At 43.3% G+C, this 17,602-nt stretch overlaps 1 protein-coding gene across 3 annotated transcripts in view; it reads right to left on the minus strand.

Moving 5' to 3' along the window:
- Positions 1–1,235: 1,235 nt before the first annotated feature.
- Positions 1,236–17,602, minus strand: part of slc2a4rg (SLC2A4 regulator) — a 30,620-nt gene continuing 14,253 nt past the window's right edge. Inside the window, exons 3-9 of one of the 3 annotated variants that reach the window (XM_058052476.1) lie at positions 12,358–12,458; positions 11,354–11,592; positions 9,345–9,445; positions 8,357–8,630; positions 6,598–6,762; positions 5,682–5,812; positions 1,236–5,476 (exon numbers count right to left, since the gene is read on the minus strand). In XM_058052476.1, coding sequence (XP_057908459.1) covers positions 5,365–5,476; positions 5,682–5,812; positions 6,598–6,762; positions 8,357–8,630; positions 9,345–9,445; positions 11,354–11,592; positions 12,358–12,458 — 1,123 coding nt within the window. In that variant the 3' untranslated portion in view covers positions 1,236–5,364. Of the gene's footprint in view, positions 5,477–5,681; positions 5,813–6,597; positions 6,763–7,640; positions 8,161–8,356; positions 8,631–9,344; positions 9,446–11,353; positions 11,593–12,357; positions 12,459–17,602 lie in introns of those variants that run through there. The other 2 variants (XM_058052477.1, XM_058052478.1) reach the window with 2 other exon arrangements.

Consider the following 17,602-nt stretch of genomic DNA (forward strand, 5'->3'; position numbering starts at 1 on the left):
CAATCAGTCTCAATAAATTTTGAAATTGCTGCTGTAAAGTGTTGTCGTTCTCTTGTTGTAATCGTGGAGTACCATTTAGTGTCCACAAGAGGGCGGGATAGTCACGCTTTCAAACACATTCACAGTCCTCAAGTTGGGTTCATGGCCGCCTGGACAATCCAAGACCATAAAGGAGGCTTTAAACCTGGACTGGAAAACTCTTTTTTTTTTTTTTTTTTACCACAACAAGGATTGCCCTCAAGACGACCAGAACTGAAACCATAGAAATATATCAGAGGATATATAGCGGGGGTGTGCTGGAGCCTATCCCAGCTGACTTAGTCTGGTCGGAAAAAAAACGTTAATTATCTAATAAAAGTCATTAATTATTAAGTGTTTTCTCTGATTACTCCATTAATTGAAGGAATGTAGAATACTCGATGACTTAAGTATTCAACAGCAGTGACGGTACGCTAGCTTTTTCAAGGTCGGGTGAACAAACACCGTTTTCTAATTTCAGCCAAACCTTTGAACACTGCAATTTTTTCAGTTTTGCCCATCATTCAAAATTCTTATGCAAAATATAAATACATTTATTTCTATTTTCAGAGCGCTGCAACATGAGAAAACAAGTTGAAATGAGCTAGCAAACAATGTACGTCATTGGGACTTGGACTATTTTGATGTCAAAGTCCTAAACACAAACCCTTTGAGATTCCAACGTAGACAACATCGCTACAAAGGCTCAGCAAGATGCTCGTTTGTTCTTTTTTTTTTTTTTTATCTGAGGACTATTTTCAACTCACCAAAAGGGAGCAAACATCTTGTGCTGGAAGATACAGCTATTCCATCAACGAGGGCAGATATTGTAACCAACTAAAAACCTGTAGCTCATCTTCTGTATGTTCAGGCTAAAAAAAGATTAGGTTTGTCCAAATGTAGTCGACGTGATGATTACTGGTAGCAATCACACCCATTCGATGCTGCAATGTGCCTTCGTGATCACAGCTTGTACATAAAACGTCGCTAGAGGGTTTTTTTAGAGGGCATTTCAGTCCAAATAAGCAAGTCCAATGATGTGCATTGTTTGCTAGCTCATTCTAATTCGCTTTCTCTCGTTAGAACACACAGATAAGGGAAATAAATGTATTCACAAAAGGATCGTGAAGATGTTTTCCTGTAAACGGAACACCAACCCAAGCGGACCCGAACCCTTAATGGCGACCGATAAGAAAACCAGAGACAGCGTTGCCACATTTGTTCCATTTAGTTTTATTTTCTTTCGGTCACATGACATCACATAGATCAGCATCAAACATGGTCATCCATCTTCTGAAGCACACCACATAGGCTCCACATTCACACAAATACTCGTCAGAAAGTGCTTCCTCCGTCAGCATGGGACTGCTGAGGACCACCACAGGCCACGCCCCCACCGCCGGGGGAAATCTCTCCCTCTAGTGCCGACCTCAGGGATGACAAGTTGGCCTTGAAATGCTTTAAGCGTGATGACAAAAGGCTGCATGTTCCTCTCCAGTTGAAAGTAAACAAACAGCATCACCTTTGGATGACCCGTTACTGAATGGGGGGGGGGCACATCAAACCCTTCGGTTTTCTATCGCCTGACCAAAAATGGAACAAAAAAAGCGATGCTACACATGCAAAACAAGCTCAAACTCAACCAGACAACCAATCAGATTAGATGAGGAATTAGAAAGCGTACACTAAAAAAAAAATAAAAGGCTTGTCAATTTCCGTAGCCGCCATTGTACGGATCCACAAAAACTGCAGAAAAGGAAACGTTTATCACATGAGAGACAAAAAGGGTCCAGAAGCAGAAGCCGGTGGAGCTGCCATCGCGATGCGTTATTTGATTTGGAAAGCTTTGTTGCTCCTGCTGCTGAACACACAACATGAAAACTGACAGTAAAAAAAAAAAAGCAGCACGATTTTGACATATTTGGAAAAAAAATAGTATACAGTATGGAGGCTTTTCTCGATGCACATTTGAAGGGTAAATGTTAGCTTAACGTGCTGGGTGAAGGCTGTCGGAGGGACCACGGTAAAGCTGGAGACACGGTGATGAAGAAGACGAGGAGAGGTGAAGAGGAAGACACTAAAAGCTTCTACGTGTTGGAATGTGCAAGGCAGGAAGACCAGGACCCGAAGGAAGGTAATCCTGCCCAACAACGACTCGACGCCACAAAAAAAACCAAACAAACATCGTGAGCAAGTTCAAGTTTAGTGCTTGTTCAGTTGCAAAGCGTCCGACCGCCAACATGCTAACGTTAGCTGTGCCGTTGCGTACGACCGAGCAGACGTCAGGGCGATGTTGAAAGATTTGGATGTCGTACAAACTAGTCAGTAAATAAAAGAAATACCATTTATTTTTGTAACTTTTACATTCATCAGGTCCCCCCAACCTCCGCCTTCGCCTCAAAGCTACAATATACATCCAATCCGAACGTATGCGCACTACAACTTAACACAAATGGAGCCTATGTGCTGTAAAAAAAAAGGTTCCTTTTCATAGAAGAGCGAAACAACAAGAAAACAAAAACAACAATATATGAAAAAGCATCATGGTTCTCGTAATGCTGCATATGTACAAACGTAAAAAGTCCTGAAAGTCCATCTTAATGTGTCCACATAGGCCTAACATACACTGACCACTTCCCCACTAATCCCCATCCTCCTTCTGGTAAGTCATCACAGTTCACAACAAGCAAGTTTGATGCAGTCGCGGCACACAACGAGGCGGCCTGGATAGTCGCTAGCCGGATTCGTGCAACACCGAAGTTGGAATCCATTGGAGCGTCGACACGCATGCTGGTGGGAAATCGACAAAGTGCTCGCTAGGAAGTCACCCGTTGGGCTGCTAGCGCGTTCGCCTTCACACGTGGTATCAGCACCAACAACACGGCGTCAGCAGACGGAGCGGGTAGCGCCGAGGTTACGGAAAGGTGGGACTGTTCATGTGAATCGTTGCGACGATAAAGCTGAGGCGATACTCGTGGAGACAAGCGGGCGCTTTGTTTACGTAGCGCACTGGACTAGCCTGCGGCGCACGGACAGACCAGCACGACAAAAGACAAGCTGACGATGATGATGATGATGATGATGACGTCTCGCATATCTCATCAGGCTATGGCAACACCACCACCAAACACCGATTGGAAAAGAAAAAGTAAAAAAGTCGCATGTATAGAAAAACATCCCATGTATAAAAACTTTGCGCAGTGCGTTGTAGTGCAATTTTATCAGGTGTTTCTACCTTTCCTTTTTCATGTTCTTATCATTGGCACTTTGTGAGCTTTCTGTGAGGTCAGCCAATCACAGGGCAAGAGTTAGCTTATCACTTTACTGGAGCAAAAAAAATGACTAAATCAGGGTTTATACGGGAACTCATGAGATGTTAACCAGTACTGGTCACAAAAGGGAAGTGGTGGGTGGATGGGGGGGCAGTATCGGTTTTTAGGCATCAAGTGGTGATACAGCACTATCAGCTCGTAGCGGAGTCAGGAGGATGATATTTCTATGGCAACAGAGGACACAAGTCATAATGTACCCGCCGGGGGTCGGGTGTCCCCCTGTGCATGTGGAGGGTTTATATCAAAAACTACAGTGGCTTTACTGTATGGTCTGGTATGCATGTGATCTTTGTGAACATCTTTAAAAAACACACAATTTAGTAAAATTACTGGGGGTATGCTGGGGGGGCATCTAAAACCTCTTGTGGGGGGGGGGGCTCTGAATGTAGGAGTTATATAAGAATGAGCAAAAACAAATTTTAAAAAGTACATTGATTACTAATAGATTACTAATTGGGGGTTGGGGTCGGGGGGGCGGGGCTTTTAAGAGTAAAAAAATCACCAGGTTCAGCCAATCACCTCTCCCGGGTTCTAAACATCTAACAGAAATTTAAAAAAAAGGGGAGGGGGGTTAAAAATATACGTTTACGTTGAATCTACTTGCAACGCTACGATTCTACTTTTTAAATGCTCTAAAACTAAGCAGAAGATGATGAAAGGATTAGGAAAGAATGATTGAAAAGGAAGTGGCTCAGGAGGTCCGGTAGGTTCGATTCCCAACCTGCCTCCAGATATATTAGCGAGTGGATTAATAATAATAATAGCTTTTACTGTAAAGCGCGTTGGGCATCTTGGAAACGTGCAATATAAATCCAATCAGATGACACGACGACAAACAGAATATCGGCTGTTAAATGGGGGGGTTGGGGGGGTGAGGGACGGAGGTTTTCATGCCTGAACTCACCTTAACAACAATGACAACATTAAAGCAAGAAAGACAATATAAACAGTTGTAATCCTGCTGATTGCACAGTGCAACTGCTAGTTGCTTCAGCACGTCCATGCTGACAATAAACTCTATATGAAACATACAAGCGGTTACAGTGATACTCTTAAAAGTCAACTTATTTATTCAAGGTGCATATCTCTAGGTAAAAGAGGGAAATATATGTCATCTATTGTGTACATCTCTTGAGCGATTTTGTTCAAGAGGGGAAATCTTTTTGTACCACTTGGCTTGAAAGTGTCGTGCACGGTTGCAAAATGTGGAAAGCTGAAGCTGATGAAAGCCCGAAGGAGCAAGCGGAGGATGCACAGGCCGTCCATTAAGGCTGCAGGAGACGACCACGTTAGGAGCTGACATTGGCGGCTGAATCTCTTCAACGGCGACACTCGCTTGCTACTTGATAGCTTACACGGTGCTGCTGTTATGACTTACGACTGAGTATCGCAAAATACTTTTTTTGTAGTAGTAAACCAAAAAATATCATCTCAGAATTCCAAATTTAACCATTCATTCGTTCGTTCATTTTCTACCGCTTTTTCCTCACGAGGGTCGCGGGGGTGCTGGAGCCTATCCCAGCTGTCTTCGGGCGAGAGAGGCGGGGTCCACCCTGGACTGGTGGCCAGCCAATCACAGGGCACATATAGACAAACAACCATTCACACTCACATTCATACCTATGGACAATTTGGAATTAGCCAATTAACCTAGCATGTTTTTGGAATGTGGGAGGAAACCGGAGTACCCGGAGAAAACCCACGCATGCACGGGGAGAACATGCAAACTCCACACAGAGATGCCCGAGGGTGGGATTGAACCCTGGTCTCCTAGCTGTGAGGTCTGTGCGCTAACCCCTAGACCACCGTGCCGCCCCACAAATGTTTCTTTTTTCTTTTTTTTGTTTTGTTATGAACAGTAGGTGAGTGAAAATGTCTCAGTCTTAAGAAAAAAAAAACATTTTGTTGTGTGTGTTTGGAAAGAGTAAAGATTGAAGGCAAACCTCCCGCCGCTCTGCAGGAGGAAGCATGGAGAACAGGAAGTCTGCCCACGTGGAGTCGGAGGAAAGGTGTCTTAGTCGGTGAATCTCTGGCATGCCTTCTTCCAGCGACAGGCTGTGCACCACATCTCTTTCTTCTCCATGCCGTACACCTTTCGGCATTTCTTGGCTTCCCCGCGGGGTTTCCTTGGTGACGGCACATGACACACACATACAGGAAGTAAGTCACTCCATGCAATGACCCTCATGTGACCCCTTCATGGTCCTTTTGTCTTACCAACATAATTCTAAGCTCCAGACAAGAATAAGAATAAGACACCAATACCACTCAATAATTTTGTCAATAAAGTATATAGAAATGATGTAATACACAATTAAGATTGTCGCCTACCGGCTTCCTTGTGCTGATTTAGGTGTCGCCGTTATTAAAGCGTTGTTCTTGCTAACGGTGCCATTAGTGCTGGATGCTGGCAGTCGCTTTTCCCCGATGCTCACTGTGCGCACAGGAGTCACAACAGGCCCCTGCACATAAAAGGCACAGTAGAACTTTATTTGATAAATGTCTGCCATGGTACATCTATATGTACTGTATATATATATATATCGTTATGCTATGGAAGCTATATGAGACTCACAACTGTGATTTAGTCAAATATGAAAGATGCATCATAATAAGAAGTGTTCCCCTGACTCACTTACCGTATTTTCCGGACTATAAGAGCACTTTTTTTCATAGGTTGGCTGTTCCTGGGACTTATACTCCAGAGCGACTTATAAATGAAAAAAGTGTTTATGTTCCATAAACACTGGACACCTTTTGTGTTCATGTTTATTTTTAGTGTAGCTGAATAAGCATTGTGTTAGCATATCTTACACCTATTCAGCCTGTTCTCTATTCTTTTATTGTTACAACTTGCCTTCCAAGAGGAACTAATGTCTGTTTTGGTCAAGTAGTTTGGAAAATAAATTACGCGCAAAAAATGCAACTTATACTCCAGTGCGACTTGTACCTAATTATGTACTTTTGGCCTTGTGTGACTTATACACTGGAGAGACTTATAGTCCGGAAAATATGATATATTGAGTAAATAAAAATACATTTAAATTAAATGGCTCCATGTTTGGACATGACAGACATTTTAATAGCAAAACCTGGCAATAAAAAGTGGTTAAAAAAGAGACAAAGTACTATAGTAAGTACTAAGTACTAAGACATTTGCAGCCAGAGAGAAGAAGAGTGTGAATCATCTGAACTGATAAGAGAGCCAAGCTCTGGTCAAGATTCCGTGAGACATAGCCTCACTCACCGGGATGCCTTTGAAAATAACTGGAGGGGACTGCCATGACACACTGATGCCATTTCCAGTCCCCGTCCCGGTTCCGGTTCCGGTTCCGGTTCCAGGCCCAGATCCATTACCATGGCCTGAGCCTGGCAGCTCAGGAACCACAGGGATATTCACGGGAGCAGTGGCCTGGAACATGAACAAGCACCACACACAGCCAGAAGACCAAGGACACACAACGAGGGACAGGAACAATGCAGATGAAGCGGGAAAGGGATTCAAAACAGAAAAAAAGGGAAATTAATCATTTATTGAGAGGAAATTTCTTACGTCCAAATTTCAAATGGTATTTTTGCACAAAATACATGGTTATTTAAAAAGAATGAACCAATCCCATCACACAATATTTTGTTTAGGCAACAGAAACAGAAACCTCCCAGCACTCCAACCATCAATGCGGGAAGAGAATTATCCCAGACATTCCAAGTCTAAGGTCATCGAGGTTGGTGGGCAATGGTGGAACATAAACATATTTTACATATAAAACACATAAAAAGGTCTCGGTATCTCAAAGAGGTCTTGGGCTCCCTTCCTACCTCCGTTGCTGGAGGACCGATGTGACTAGAGTAGACTATTTTAAACTTAGAAAACACCTCTTTCTAATGCTCACTGACCCCCCCCCCCCGCCCCCAATCAGGATGCTTGAGAACTCGAGAAATCCGTCCTGAAATCGGTTCATTCTTTTTGAATAACTCTGTATGTGAGATGGCCACACAGGTAGGAGACCCGAGTTCGATTCCACCCTCGGGCATCTCTGTGTGGAGTTTGCATGTTCTCCCCGTGCATGCGTGGGTTTTCTCCCGGTACTCCGGTTTCCTCCCACATTCCAAAAACATGCTAGGTTAATTGTCCACTCCAAATTGTCCATAGGTATGAATGTGAGTGTGAATGGTTGTTTGTCTATATGTGCCCTGTGATTGGCTGGCCACCAGTCCAGGGTGGAAGACAGCTGGGATAGGCTCCAGCACCCCCGCGACCCTTGTGAGGATAAGCGGTAGAAAATGAATGAATGAATGAGATATCTAATATTAACAACTTTGATTACAAAAAAATATATTTGTTTGGGGGTGGGGGGGTTGGTGTTTTGTCTTCGCGCCCTTGAGCAACAAACAGAACCTGAGAATTACACCTGGCTATTAAAATTCAATTCCAATGGTGAATGCAAATCTTTACAAAACCAATTTGTTGAAAATATTTAAAATACATATGAAATACATAAAGGCCACGAACGCACCACCAATAATCATACTTTACATCTGCCTTTAGGTGTAATATATTTGAAATACATAAAAGCCTCAAACAACCCACCAATGATCACACTTTACATCTACCTTTAGGTGCATTGTCTTGTTGCCATGACGACTAAACATCACATGACACCTCCAAACGAGCGTTTTCATGCCGGGTGACACCATTTGATTGTTGCCTCCAAGGGCATCTCAGTGAGGAGTGCATGTGAATTAGTCGGCTTAGATGAAGAGAAGGAAAATGAAGGACAAGAGCAGATGGAGGAGGCGTGGAGACTCGCTGCGGAACAGTAAAATGGAGCTTGTTGACTTCATTGTTTGCATAAACTTGGCTTGATATTAACAGAAAACTTTCTCCCAATGGTATATCCTCCCACACTGCCGAGCTGGAGATGACCCGAGACCTTATTCCTCTCGAGAAGCGCCTTGCCTCGGCGAATAAAATAAGAATGTTTAACGTGATAACACGGACTTACCTGGTACGCATGGTCAGTGCGGATATGGCAGAGCATGGAGGGCGCTGATTGGCTGAGCAGTGTCGGGGCGTGGCTCTGTGGTCCGTTCATGTTGATGTGCTCCGAGTGCGGGACGTCAGAGAGAGGAAGTGGGAAGATGGGTGGAGGGCCGACGGTGGTGGGCGAGGTGGGGGTGAGGCTGGACAAGCCCTCCGTTAGACTGTCCATGTTGACCTCAATCTCTGAGTAGTAAAAATCCTCTTCCCCGTCGCTGTAGTCAGAGTCACTGTTACGCCTGGAAGGAAGCCAAGGAAAATTAGCTCAAAATTAACTCACATAGCTTGTCAAGACCTATCTAGTTACAATCGATCAAAATCAACATTACTTAATATAAATATTAATAAAACAATATTGGGGTTTAAGGTTTACAGCAATGCACCATGCTGGGAGGCGGGGCTGATAATATCAGAAACACCCCTCACCACAATCCAATCATTTTAGTAAAATACTACCTCTTTAATATCAGGACTGTAAAATCTGAACGCAATTTATTGACTTCCTAAAGATGCAACTACTCTTCCCCCCAGCAGGTGGCGGTAGAAGGCAGTGTGCAGCTCAGCTCATAGGCAAACAGGATGTTTCACATCTTGCAGATGATGACTACAAAATTGACACTGTTTTTGTTTTACCTCAGATAGTGGCCTGAAGCTAGGAATCCATGATTACACAACACAGTAGAAAAGTAAAAGTAAAAGAAATCCCTGGTGAAAAAATGTATCTTAAATTAAATAAAAACAAATCACATAATAAACGCATATATACAGGGTCAGGCAAAATGATGTGACACATTTGTAGGTTAAATAAAAGGCAAATAAAATAAAGTCATACCGAAGTACGAGGTGATATGACCATACAATGACATTATTTAAATAATGACATTATTTAACCTCCAAATGTGTCACATCATTTTGCCTGACCCTGTATATTGTTTTTAATAGGGTCAACTCACCCCAGGTGGACAGTGCGGACGTGCCTCTGAATTCCTGAGGAGGTGCTGAGGACCTTTTCACAGTTCTTCCACAAGCACTTGAACATCACCTTCATGGAGTTCTGAAAGAAGGGCCACGGTGCACGTGAACACAACACGACTGTGACACGCTTCCCTTTAACATTGTCTCCGAGTTCACTCATTAGCAGGCTGTTGATGAGTTCCAAGAGAGGATACGGGCCATCGTGCTGCCAGATTCCTATGTGTGCCTCCAACTGGTAACCTCAACAGAAAAGCCTTCATTGGGTATTGAAAGCTGCCCTACAAGGGGTAGAGCGCAAACCCCATTAGAGCATGACGCTGCTAAAACAGAGACCTCATACACAGAAAGATCGGGCAAATGGAGCGCCAGGCTCTTTTATATCTTCTAAAATGACAGAAAAAGCACTATTTGTATCATGACTGTTTGAGAGATATAAAAGTACAGTTATGGGTGGACTACATGGACATCAGTGCACATCATTGGGTCAACATGACTCAATCAAGTTCAACCAAAGGTGTCTTTTTGGCATCTCTGTGTGAAGTGTGCATGTTTTTGTTTGTTTGTCCTGGTTTTCTCAATAACCATAACAATAACCATATCACTTTGTCCGAACTCGGCACACCATCCCCCGGCTTGAGCCATCGCCCGGTGGAAGGGGAATAATGTCATCCAGGGATTCAGCCTCGAGGAAGCATATCCACACACAGGGTTAAACTTGAACATGTTTATTTTAATCGATAACCGCTTCCTTATGGATACTCCGCCTTGTTGAATACACTAGCTCCACCTCGTGTTTGAACCAAGAAATACAAAGCACATATTGTATGTGGGCCATAGCAATTATATTGTTTCACTCTGATATGGTCCGGTCAAAAAAGGATGGTGGACCACATTTGGCCCATGGGCTGTAGTTTGGACACATCTTGGTTAAGAGGTGTATCCCAGTTTTTTTTTTTTTTTTTTTACAAACTAGGGACATTAAACACAACATTCAGTGCTCGTTCCGTGTCATAAATATAGACGTGAGGACATCGAAGTCGTTTTATTCTTACAGTATGCATTTGGCTTATAAGAGGCTGGTCGCTCTCCCATGGGCAGGCTGGGACCTGCTCTGTTGCAAATGAAAAACAGTGGGTGTGCGCTACTCGCAACTTTCAACAGTCTCTGCAGAAAGAGGCTGTGGGGAAGGGAAAAGGAAGGGCAAGATTAGTTTGAGTGTCGAGTGTTAACACTCCACTCTCCAATGCCACTCTAATCTGTTTCTCATTGGTGCTGGAGTGTGTCTAATGCCGTGTTTAAATGATACTCATAAAAACTAAGCAGCAAAGCCCCTAAGTCCAAAAAACACAAATCACCTAATTCTTAAAGTGTTTTTCCTGCATTAACACTGCTACAGTACGACTGGCGATTGCCATGTCTAACAATCTTCTTAACTCACTGCGAGCAAAGGAAACGACTTCAGTTCCAACTGCTCATAAAAGAGTCCAAGTCTGACTATATCCCGCATACTTGGAATAAGAGCAGTTGATCATTTCTCTTGGAACACTGATTTAAGTTTGTGTGTCTCGGTGCTCTTTACTGTTGCTCGTCTCCACTGAGGCTGAATAGCCCACTCCCACAGACCGTGCTGTATTCAGCAAACCTCCGACACTGTGATGCCAGAGGATATATTGAGTTTCATTTTGACCAAATCCTGTTATTCTCTGGCTGAATCCTTCTACACCTTTACATCCTTATACGCAACCCTTTCCACATCTTGTGATCATAGACAAGCAGCACGACCCATTGCTAAAAATGGTAAGAACATTTAGGGTCATTTCTACATATAATATATCCTCCATGTAGGACCTCCCCTCCCTGGGGTGGCCTGCCTCATATTTCCATAACCCTTCCAGGTCTAGTTAATAATCTGAGTGGTCAGTATTCAAACGCCACACACAATAATCATTTTAACAGGACGTGAATGACACATACACACAAGCCTTACCTTTCGCTTTCGAGGTATGGGGTCCTCAAACATGAAGTGTGCACTCTCTGTGACATCCTCGTTGGCATCATCGCCCTGGGACGAGAGCAGGAAGTTCTTGTTGGTATCGTTGGACAGAGGTGGGGAGGGCGTGGAGGGCACCGATTGGTCACTCGCATCCCAGCTCCAGTTGCCACTGGTGGAGCTGCTGTAGCTGGCTGACAGCACCTCTTTCCAAGCCCTGTTAGCTGGCTCTGGAACTGCAGTTCAGAAGGAGACACGCTCAGCTGATGTAACTTGGAGATGAATTCATTTAGCTTAACGTGTTTCATTCTTTCCTCTCTCAAGTGACAAGACAATTACTTGTATTTCCACATGTAGGGCATGAGATTCATTTATGCATAACGTTCTTTAAAGACGTGCGAGCAGATGAATATAGTTCAAGAAATACTGCGTATTCAGTCACAAGACCAGAGTTGTGCATCGTGACTCATGTAATATGTAGAACTACTACGTGTATACAATTGATGGAAGACAATGTAGGACAAAATACATTAACTCCAGGAAGTCGGACCGTGTGAGGAAGAATTTAATGCCACAAACTTGCAACCATGCACACCTTTGTGTATCTGAGAAACATTGCAGCACTTGTTGTGTGTTGCAAAGCTTGTTTAGCCCAAACCTAGCGTGTTGAAAGGCCATAAAAAAAACATTGATGAATAAAAATCGATTTCATCTTTGGTCCACTTTGTGCCATCCTGTCATGTGTACGCCTTCAAGATGACTCACTGAGAGCAAATAACAGTAGCCTTGGTTATGCTCAGCAAAAAAACACTTTTTAAAAAAAAGGGGGAGGGGGAGGAAAAAAGCTGACAGGACTTTGACCGTCTGGCAGGGTTGTCATGGGGATCGCAAAAGGGAGCTATAGTGATAAGGTCACGATAGAACAGTTGGCATGGCGTATGACTCAGATTCGGTTGCAGGTGCGTGTGGCGTTGTCCAAATGGAGGAGAAGGTGGTGTTACCTGTGGGAGCAGAGGACGGGCAGAGCACCAACGGGGACGTGGACAGTGATGTCAGGACGGCAGCGGCCATCACCTCCTTATCAGCATGACCTGAAGGCTTCCTGCAGAGCACACAGATAGAGAGAGACCAGGTTTATACTTCGGTACTTTCAGTAAGATTGTTTATTTCGGTAATTGAGGCAGAGGCCGCCACAAGAGACCACTACGGAGCTGAAACAAACAACAGCCTAAGGACAGTGGGATATGAAATTACTAGAGAGAGCGAGGGAGAGAGAGAGAAAGAGAGAGAGAGTGAGACAGAGACAGAGAGACACAGAGCCAATCCCCCCTCCAAAAAACAACCCCAAACCTCATTCTGCACCACCTCCTATCTTCGAGCTCGGTTACATGCTGAACAGTCCACCCATAGATTGAACCTTGTTTACACTGCCCACTTGAAGTACTGTACACTCACAAAGATAAAAGTACACACCAGACAACCGCAGAGGATGCTTCGGTACCCATAATTACTTGTACTTATTTGAGTCATTCTACAACAAGGCACATTCAAACCATTCAATCTTTTCATTTCCAAACTCACTTCCTGTTGTCCTTGAAAGCAAAATCCGGGGGAAGACATTTAAGGCAGGGCCAAGAATTCCTCAACACACTTGGGCCCCCCCACACACATTTTAAAAGTGTTGACTCAACACAGGCAGGCAACATGCATATGAGCTAATGTGCTTTACATACTCATATGTATGTAAATGTACACATGAAATCTGTGCAACACAGACGTATACTGACACATAAAAAGCGCCACATGTTCTGCAGCTTTAAAAAAGGTCCCGCCCCCAGTCTGCACAACCAGAGTAAACTGGTTTGAGGCATTCTCTCAGCCAAGCCCTAAGCCCTGGCACACATTCACTCCAAGTCTCTGTGCAAACACACAAAAACTTCATTCCGGACTCCACAAACACCGACGGGTAGTAAATCAAGCAAGCGGACATGTAGAAGAACACGCACACACCCAAAGTTGGAAGTGACTCGCATGTGTAATATTTTTCATAGTTAAAAAAAGTTTTTAGTGACACTTTTAGTGAAAGTGTCACATGCCAGTTGATGACAATGTGTTCCGTTTGGGGGTAAACAGTTATTCAGGTTGTCAGAATATCACAAGCGTGGGTAACGTGTACGCTTCCATACACATTCACTCACCGCATATGCATAAACAACCTGGTCTGGACAAGAGATAACAGGATAACAAGATTAGTCGTGTCCTGTTTCCGTGGTTGGCCTTGTTCTCAGCAACAAACGGGGCCAAGCGAGGACATGCATCTGATGCATATGTCTATCTCCGCCTCTTTTTCAGAACATTTCTGTGCTTTTTTCTCCAATTCTGTGTACACTATAGACAAGGTGTTGTTGTGTTGACTTTGGAATATAACACACCGCACTTTCAATCTTCTAAAGTAGATAGTAAGACTCTGTGTCAGTCTCATTTGGGCTGCAGCTGCATGACAAAGTTGGCTAATACTGACCGCAATGCATACTTTTGGTTGTGTGTATCAGTCACGTAAAGCAGAGGTCAATCACCCACAATCCTTAGAGATAATTCCAAGGCGATTGAAACATTTTTAGCACACCTTTACAAATAAACACACACACGCAAACAGAAATACTCCAAACCGACCCCCAATTTCCTGACATTGAATCTTTCCCTGCTGCTTCCTGGTGCAGCTCTGATATTCCACAAACGTTTCATAATACGTGGATCTGTGGTGCATGTGTAATTGATCATGCTAACAGCTGGAAAGCTATGCAGCTATCAAACCAATCTGGACATTAATGTATCCACAAACAGGTAGGCGTGAGAGGGTTTGACACAGCCAAGTCTGATCTTAACCAATCAAATGAACTCCTCTCATTGCCTTTAAATGCGAAGGGCCCACTGGACTGCACATCAGAGGCGATAATAACGCCATAATCACCATGTAAACCACCTCTGTTCCTGAGAGTCACATTAAACAGGAGTAATGGGGAGCAACATTTTAGCTAGTTTATAGCTTTTAGCTATATGGGTAGAGAAAGAGAATGGTACATGTGGTGCATTCCTTTGACTACTTTTTCAAATTACATGCCAATAAAGTCTGAACTGCGGTATAAGGGCATTACAGTCTGACTTTACTAAATCAATTATGATTAAGGATGTTGGTTTTGGATGTTTTTTTTCACATACTTACATATCACTGACAAACAAAATAAAGACGTATGATTTTCAGACTATTTCAATTCAAATGTGAATAGGTTTTAAAGTAACGAGCTCCAGTAACGAGCCACAGGTCCATGAGGTTTAAAACTTTCTTGGAAAATCTTCAAAATCATTTCCGTCTTAACTGTCCACATCCCTTTGTACATAAATTGTAGTAATTGTCTGTTGCTCGGAAGCACTTCACAAACATCAACACACGAAATCGCCACAGGGAGAGAGAGAGGGTAAGATATGATGACTCTGTGTTTGTGTTCAGCAATCCCCTGCTCTATATTTAACACAACACCTCGGCTCATCATGTTACCAACCGCATAGAAATCCCTGGGATATGCCTGATTTATGTCTCACTGTATTGTAGTTTATGGCTGAATCCCAATTCCACCCCTTGGCACTTGGCACTTGTCTTCCCACTTACCCCTTGGTTTTCCGCACAATGACACAATGACTAGATGGAGATAGCAAATTGTGAGTTGTTTTTAAAATCTACATCTACATTACTTAGTAACTGGCTGAGAGAGTGCCATGTTTGTGTCCGACTACAGCATAACCTTTTTGGTCACGGCGCGTGGCTATCACCGCTGTGTTCCCTGGTTCTCCAGAGCTCCGTGGAAGCACCGATGCTGACCGACATTTTCAAATCTAATCATTTATGTAACGCAGCACATCGTAGTGAAGTATGTTTGCTTTGGATTATAGCCACCCTCGTCCACCAACATTATTCTAGTCATCATACAGTAAATAAAAGATGTAAACAACATGGCCATATGTGGACAGCACATCCATCCATTTTCTATGCCGCTTATCCTCACAGGGGGTGTGGGGGGTGCTGGAGTCTACCCCAGCTGACTTTGGGCGAGAGGCGGGGTACACCCTGGACTGGTCATCAGCCAATCCCAGGGCACATATAGACAAACAACCATTCACACTCACATTCATACCTATGGACAATTTGGAGTGGCCAATTAACCTAGCATGTTTTTGGAATGTGGGAGGAAACCGGAGTACCTGTAGACATGCAAACTCCCCAGAGAGATGCCAAGCGGAGAATCGAACCCAGGTCTTCCGGGAAGACCGATTGCTGTGGGCGGGTCATGGTTTGCCTTTTGCCTTTACTCACCAGCTTGAGCCATGAAGTAAAAAAGCAAATAGAAAAGACAGACACAAAACAAAAAAAGGAACGACAAAATGGAAAAAAATACAAAGAAAAAGCAATGGGAAAATGGAAAAAGAACATTAATATTTGTAGACATTTTAGATTATTGATTTTCTTTATACATCCACACGTATTTCAGTTTAATGTTGGCACTCCTGTGGATCTTAGATCAAGATTTAAAAACATGACATTTGACCACTCGGGACAAACACAGAACAGGAACTGGTACCATGAAGTCCGACGGGTATAATAAGGTCATGTAGTGACTGACAGCTGCCCTCCCCCACTTCAATACATAGCCTCTATTAATAGCACATTTCTCTCAGTTCCCATCTTACTGCTTCAGTGCTACGTTATGCCTCTCCCTGGTCCCTATTTGTTCTTGATGGAGTGCATGGTCATGACAAGCAGCAAACAGCAAGTCGTGCCTCCCCCCCCCCCCCTTCCCCGTTCTTGGATAAAATCTTATGCCAGTGTTCTGACTTTGTAATAAGAAAGATCTTGTTTGGTATTTCTTATAATTGCATTCACCTCTTAGTGAGCAGCATCAGGTGATATTATCAAGACGTAAGCGTGCAATCATGTGCGTATTTATAATTCATCAAATGTTGTGCAGTCCACACACACGCTGGCCCTTACGTAAGTCCCTAGGCTGCAAGCCCCCCGGAGAGGGAGAGGCTGTTGTATGCTGGAGTTGTGTCTATTTAATGCAGGCTGTTGAGTGTAATGACTATTCAGTGAAAGGATAAAAAGATCTCTTTTTCGCTCGCTCTCTCCCCCTCCTTGATCCACAAATGCAATTTGTCGCCTTAGGGCACAGCATAAACAATGACCGGCTTTGTTAAGGCGCAATAATAGAAGATTGGCGACGATGATTCCCTCTCCTGGGTCTGACTCCCGCATGAACTGGTTTTTCCGAAGTGATAGATGAAGCAAACCACTGTCATAATCTCACGTTTGATTTCATCTAACATATGGCATTCATGTCAACAATATTTCCACATGTTCCTGTTCTGTCTCACCATTTTAATCACATTTGAATTTCAAATAGCTAACTACAAGCGTACTTAGTATCAAATCAGACAACAGTGCTAATAAATTCAGAAGACGCAATTGGCCCCCTCCCAAATTCACTGCCCTTCATGAACTTAATACACAGTAATATTATTAAAACACACATAGACACCACAACGTCCATACTGGTAGAAACTAAAAACCCCGTCACACCATTAAAACTAAATAAAAAACCCAAAGAAATCTGCCTAATGGTACAATCCCACCCAAGTGAGCGGAAACCTAAAACACTAAAAATGTGACAGAAAATGGCGTTTCATCCACTCAGACGAAAATGGTTCAGCCTGGAAATAGAGCCTTAAGAACAGTGTCATTCGCTGTACACATACCATAATGGTAAATAACGACAAACACATACCAACAAAGGTAAGAAAGAACCATGGAACAACTAAAGATATTCAAGGTGTGATAGTTCACAAGGTCAGGAATCTTGAATACATTTGTTAGTGGAGTTTTAGTGTAAGCTCAGTAATGTGTGGCCTCCACATGTGATCGACTTGGAGTCATACTGTGTTAAGTGTTCCCTTTATTTTTATTTTTAGCCTTATACTTTCAAATATGTGGCTTTCATGGCGGTCTCAGCCAAAAAAGGTCGCCGACCCCTGGGTTAGACCAAGCATTTGGCCAATGTTGGGCGGCATTTATCCACTTTTAGCATTTAACTATATCTAATTTTCACTTTCCGAGAATCAGTCTGCCTTGTGAAGAAAAAGACCAAAAGTGACATGTCCTTCCTCAATGGAGCGACCGCAACAACATATTATGCT

The sequence above is a fragment of the Doryrhamphus excisus genome, chromosome 16, assembly GCF_030265055.1.
Source record: "Doryrhamphus excisus isolate RoL2022-K1 chromosome 16, RoL_Dexc_1.0, whole genome shotgun sequence".
Taxonomy (NCBI): Eukaryota; Metazoa; Chordata; class Actinopteri; order Syngnathiformes; family Syngnathidae; genus Doryrhamphus; species Doryrhamphus excisus.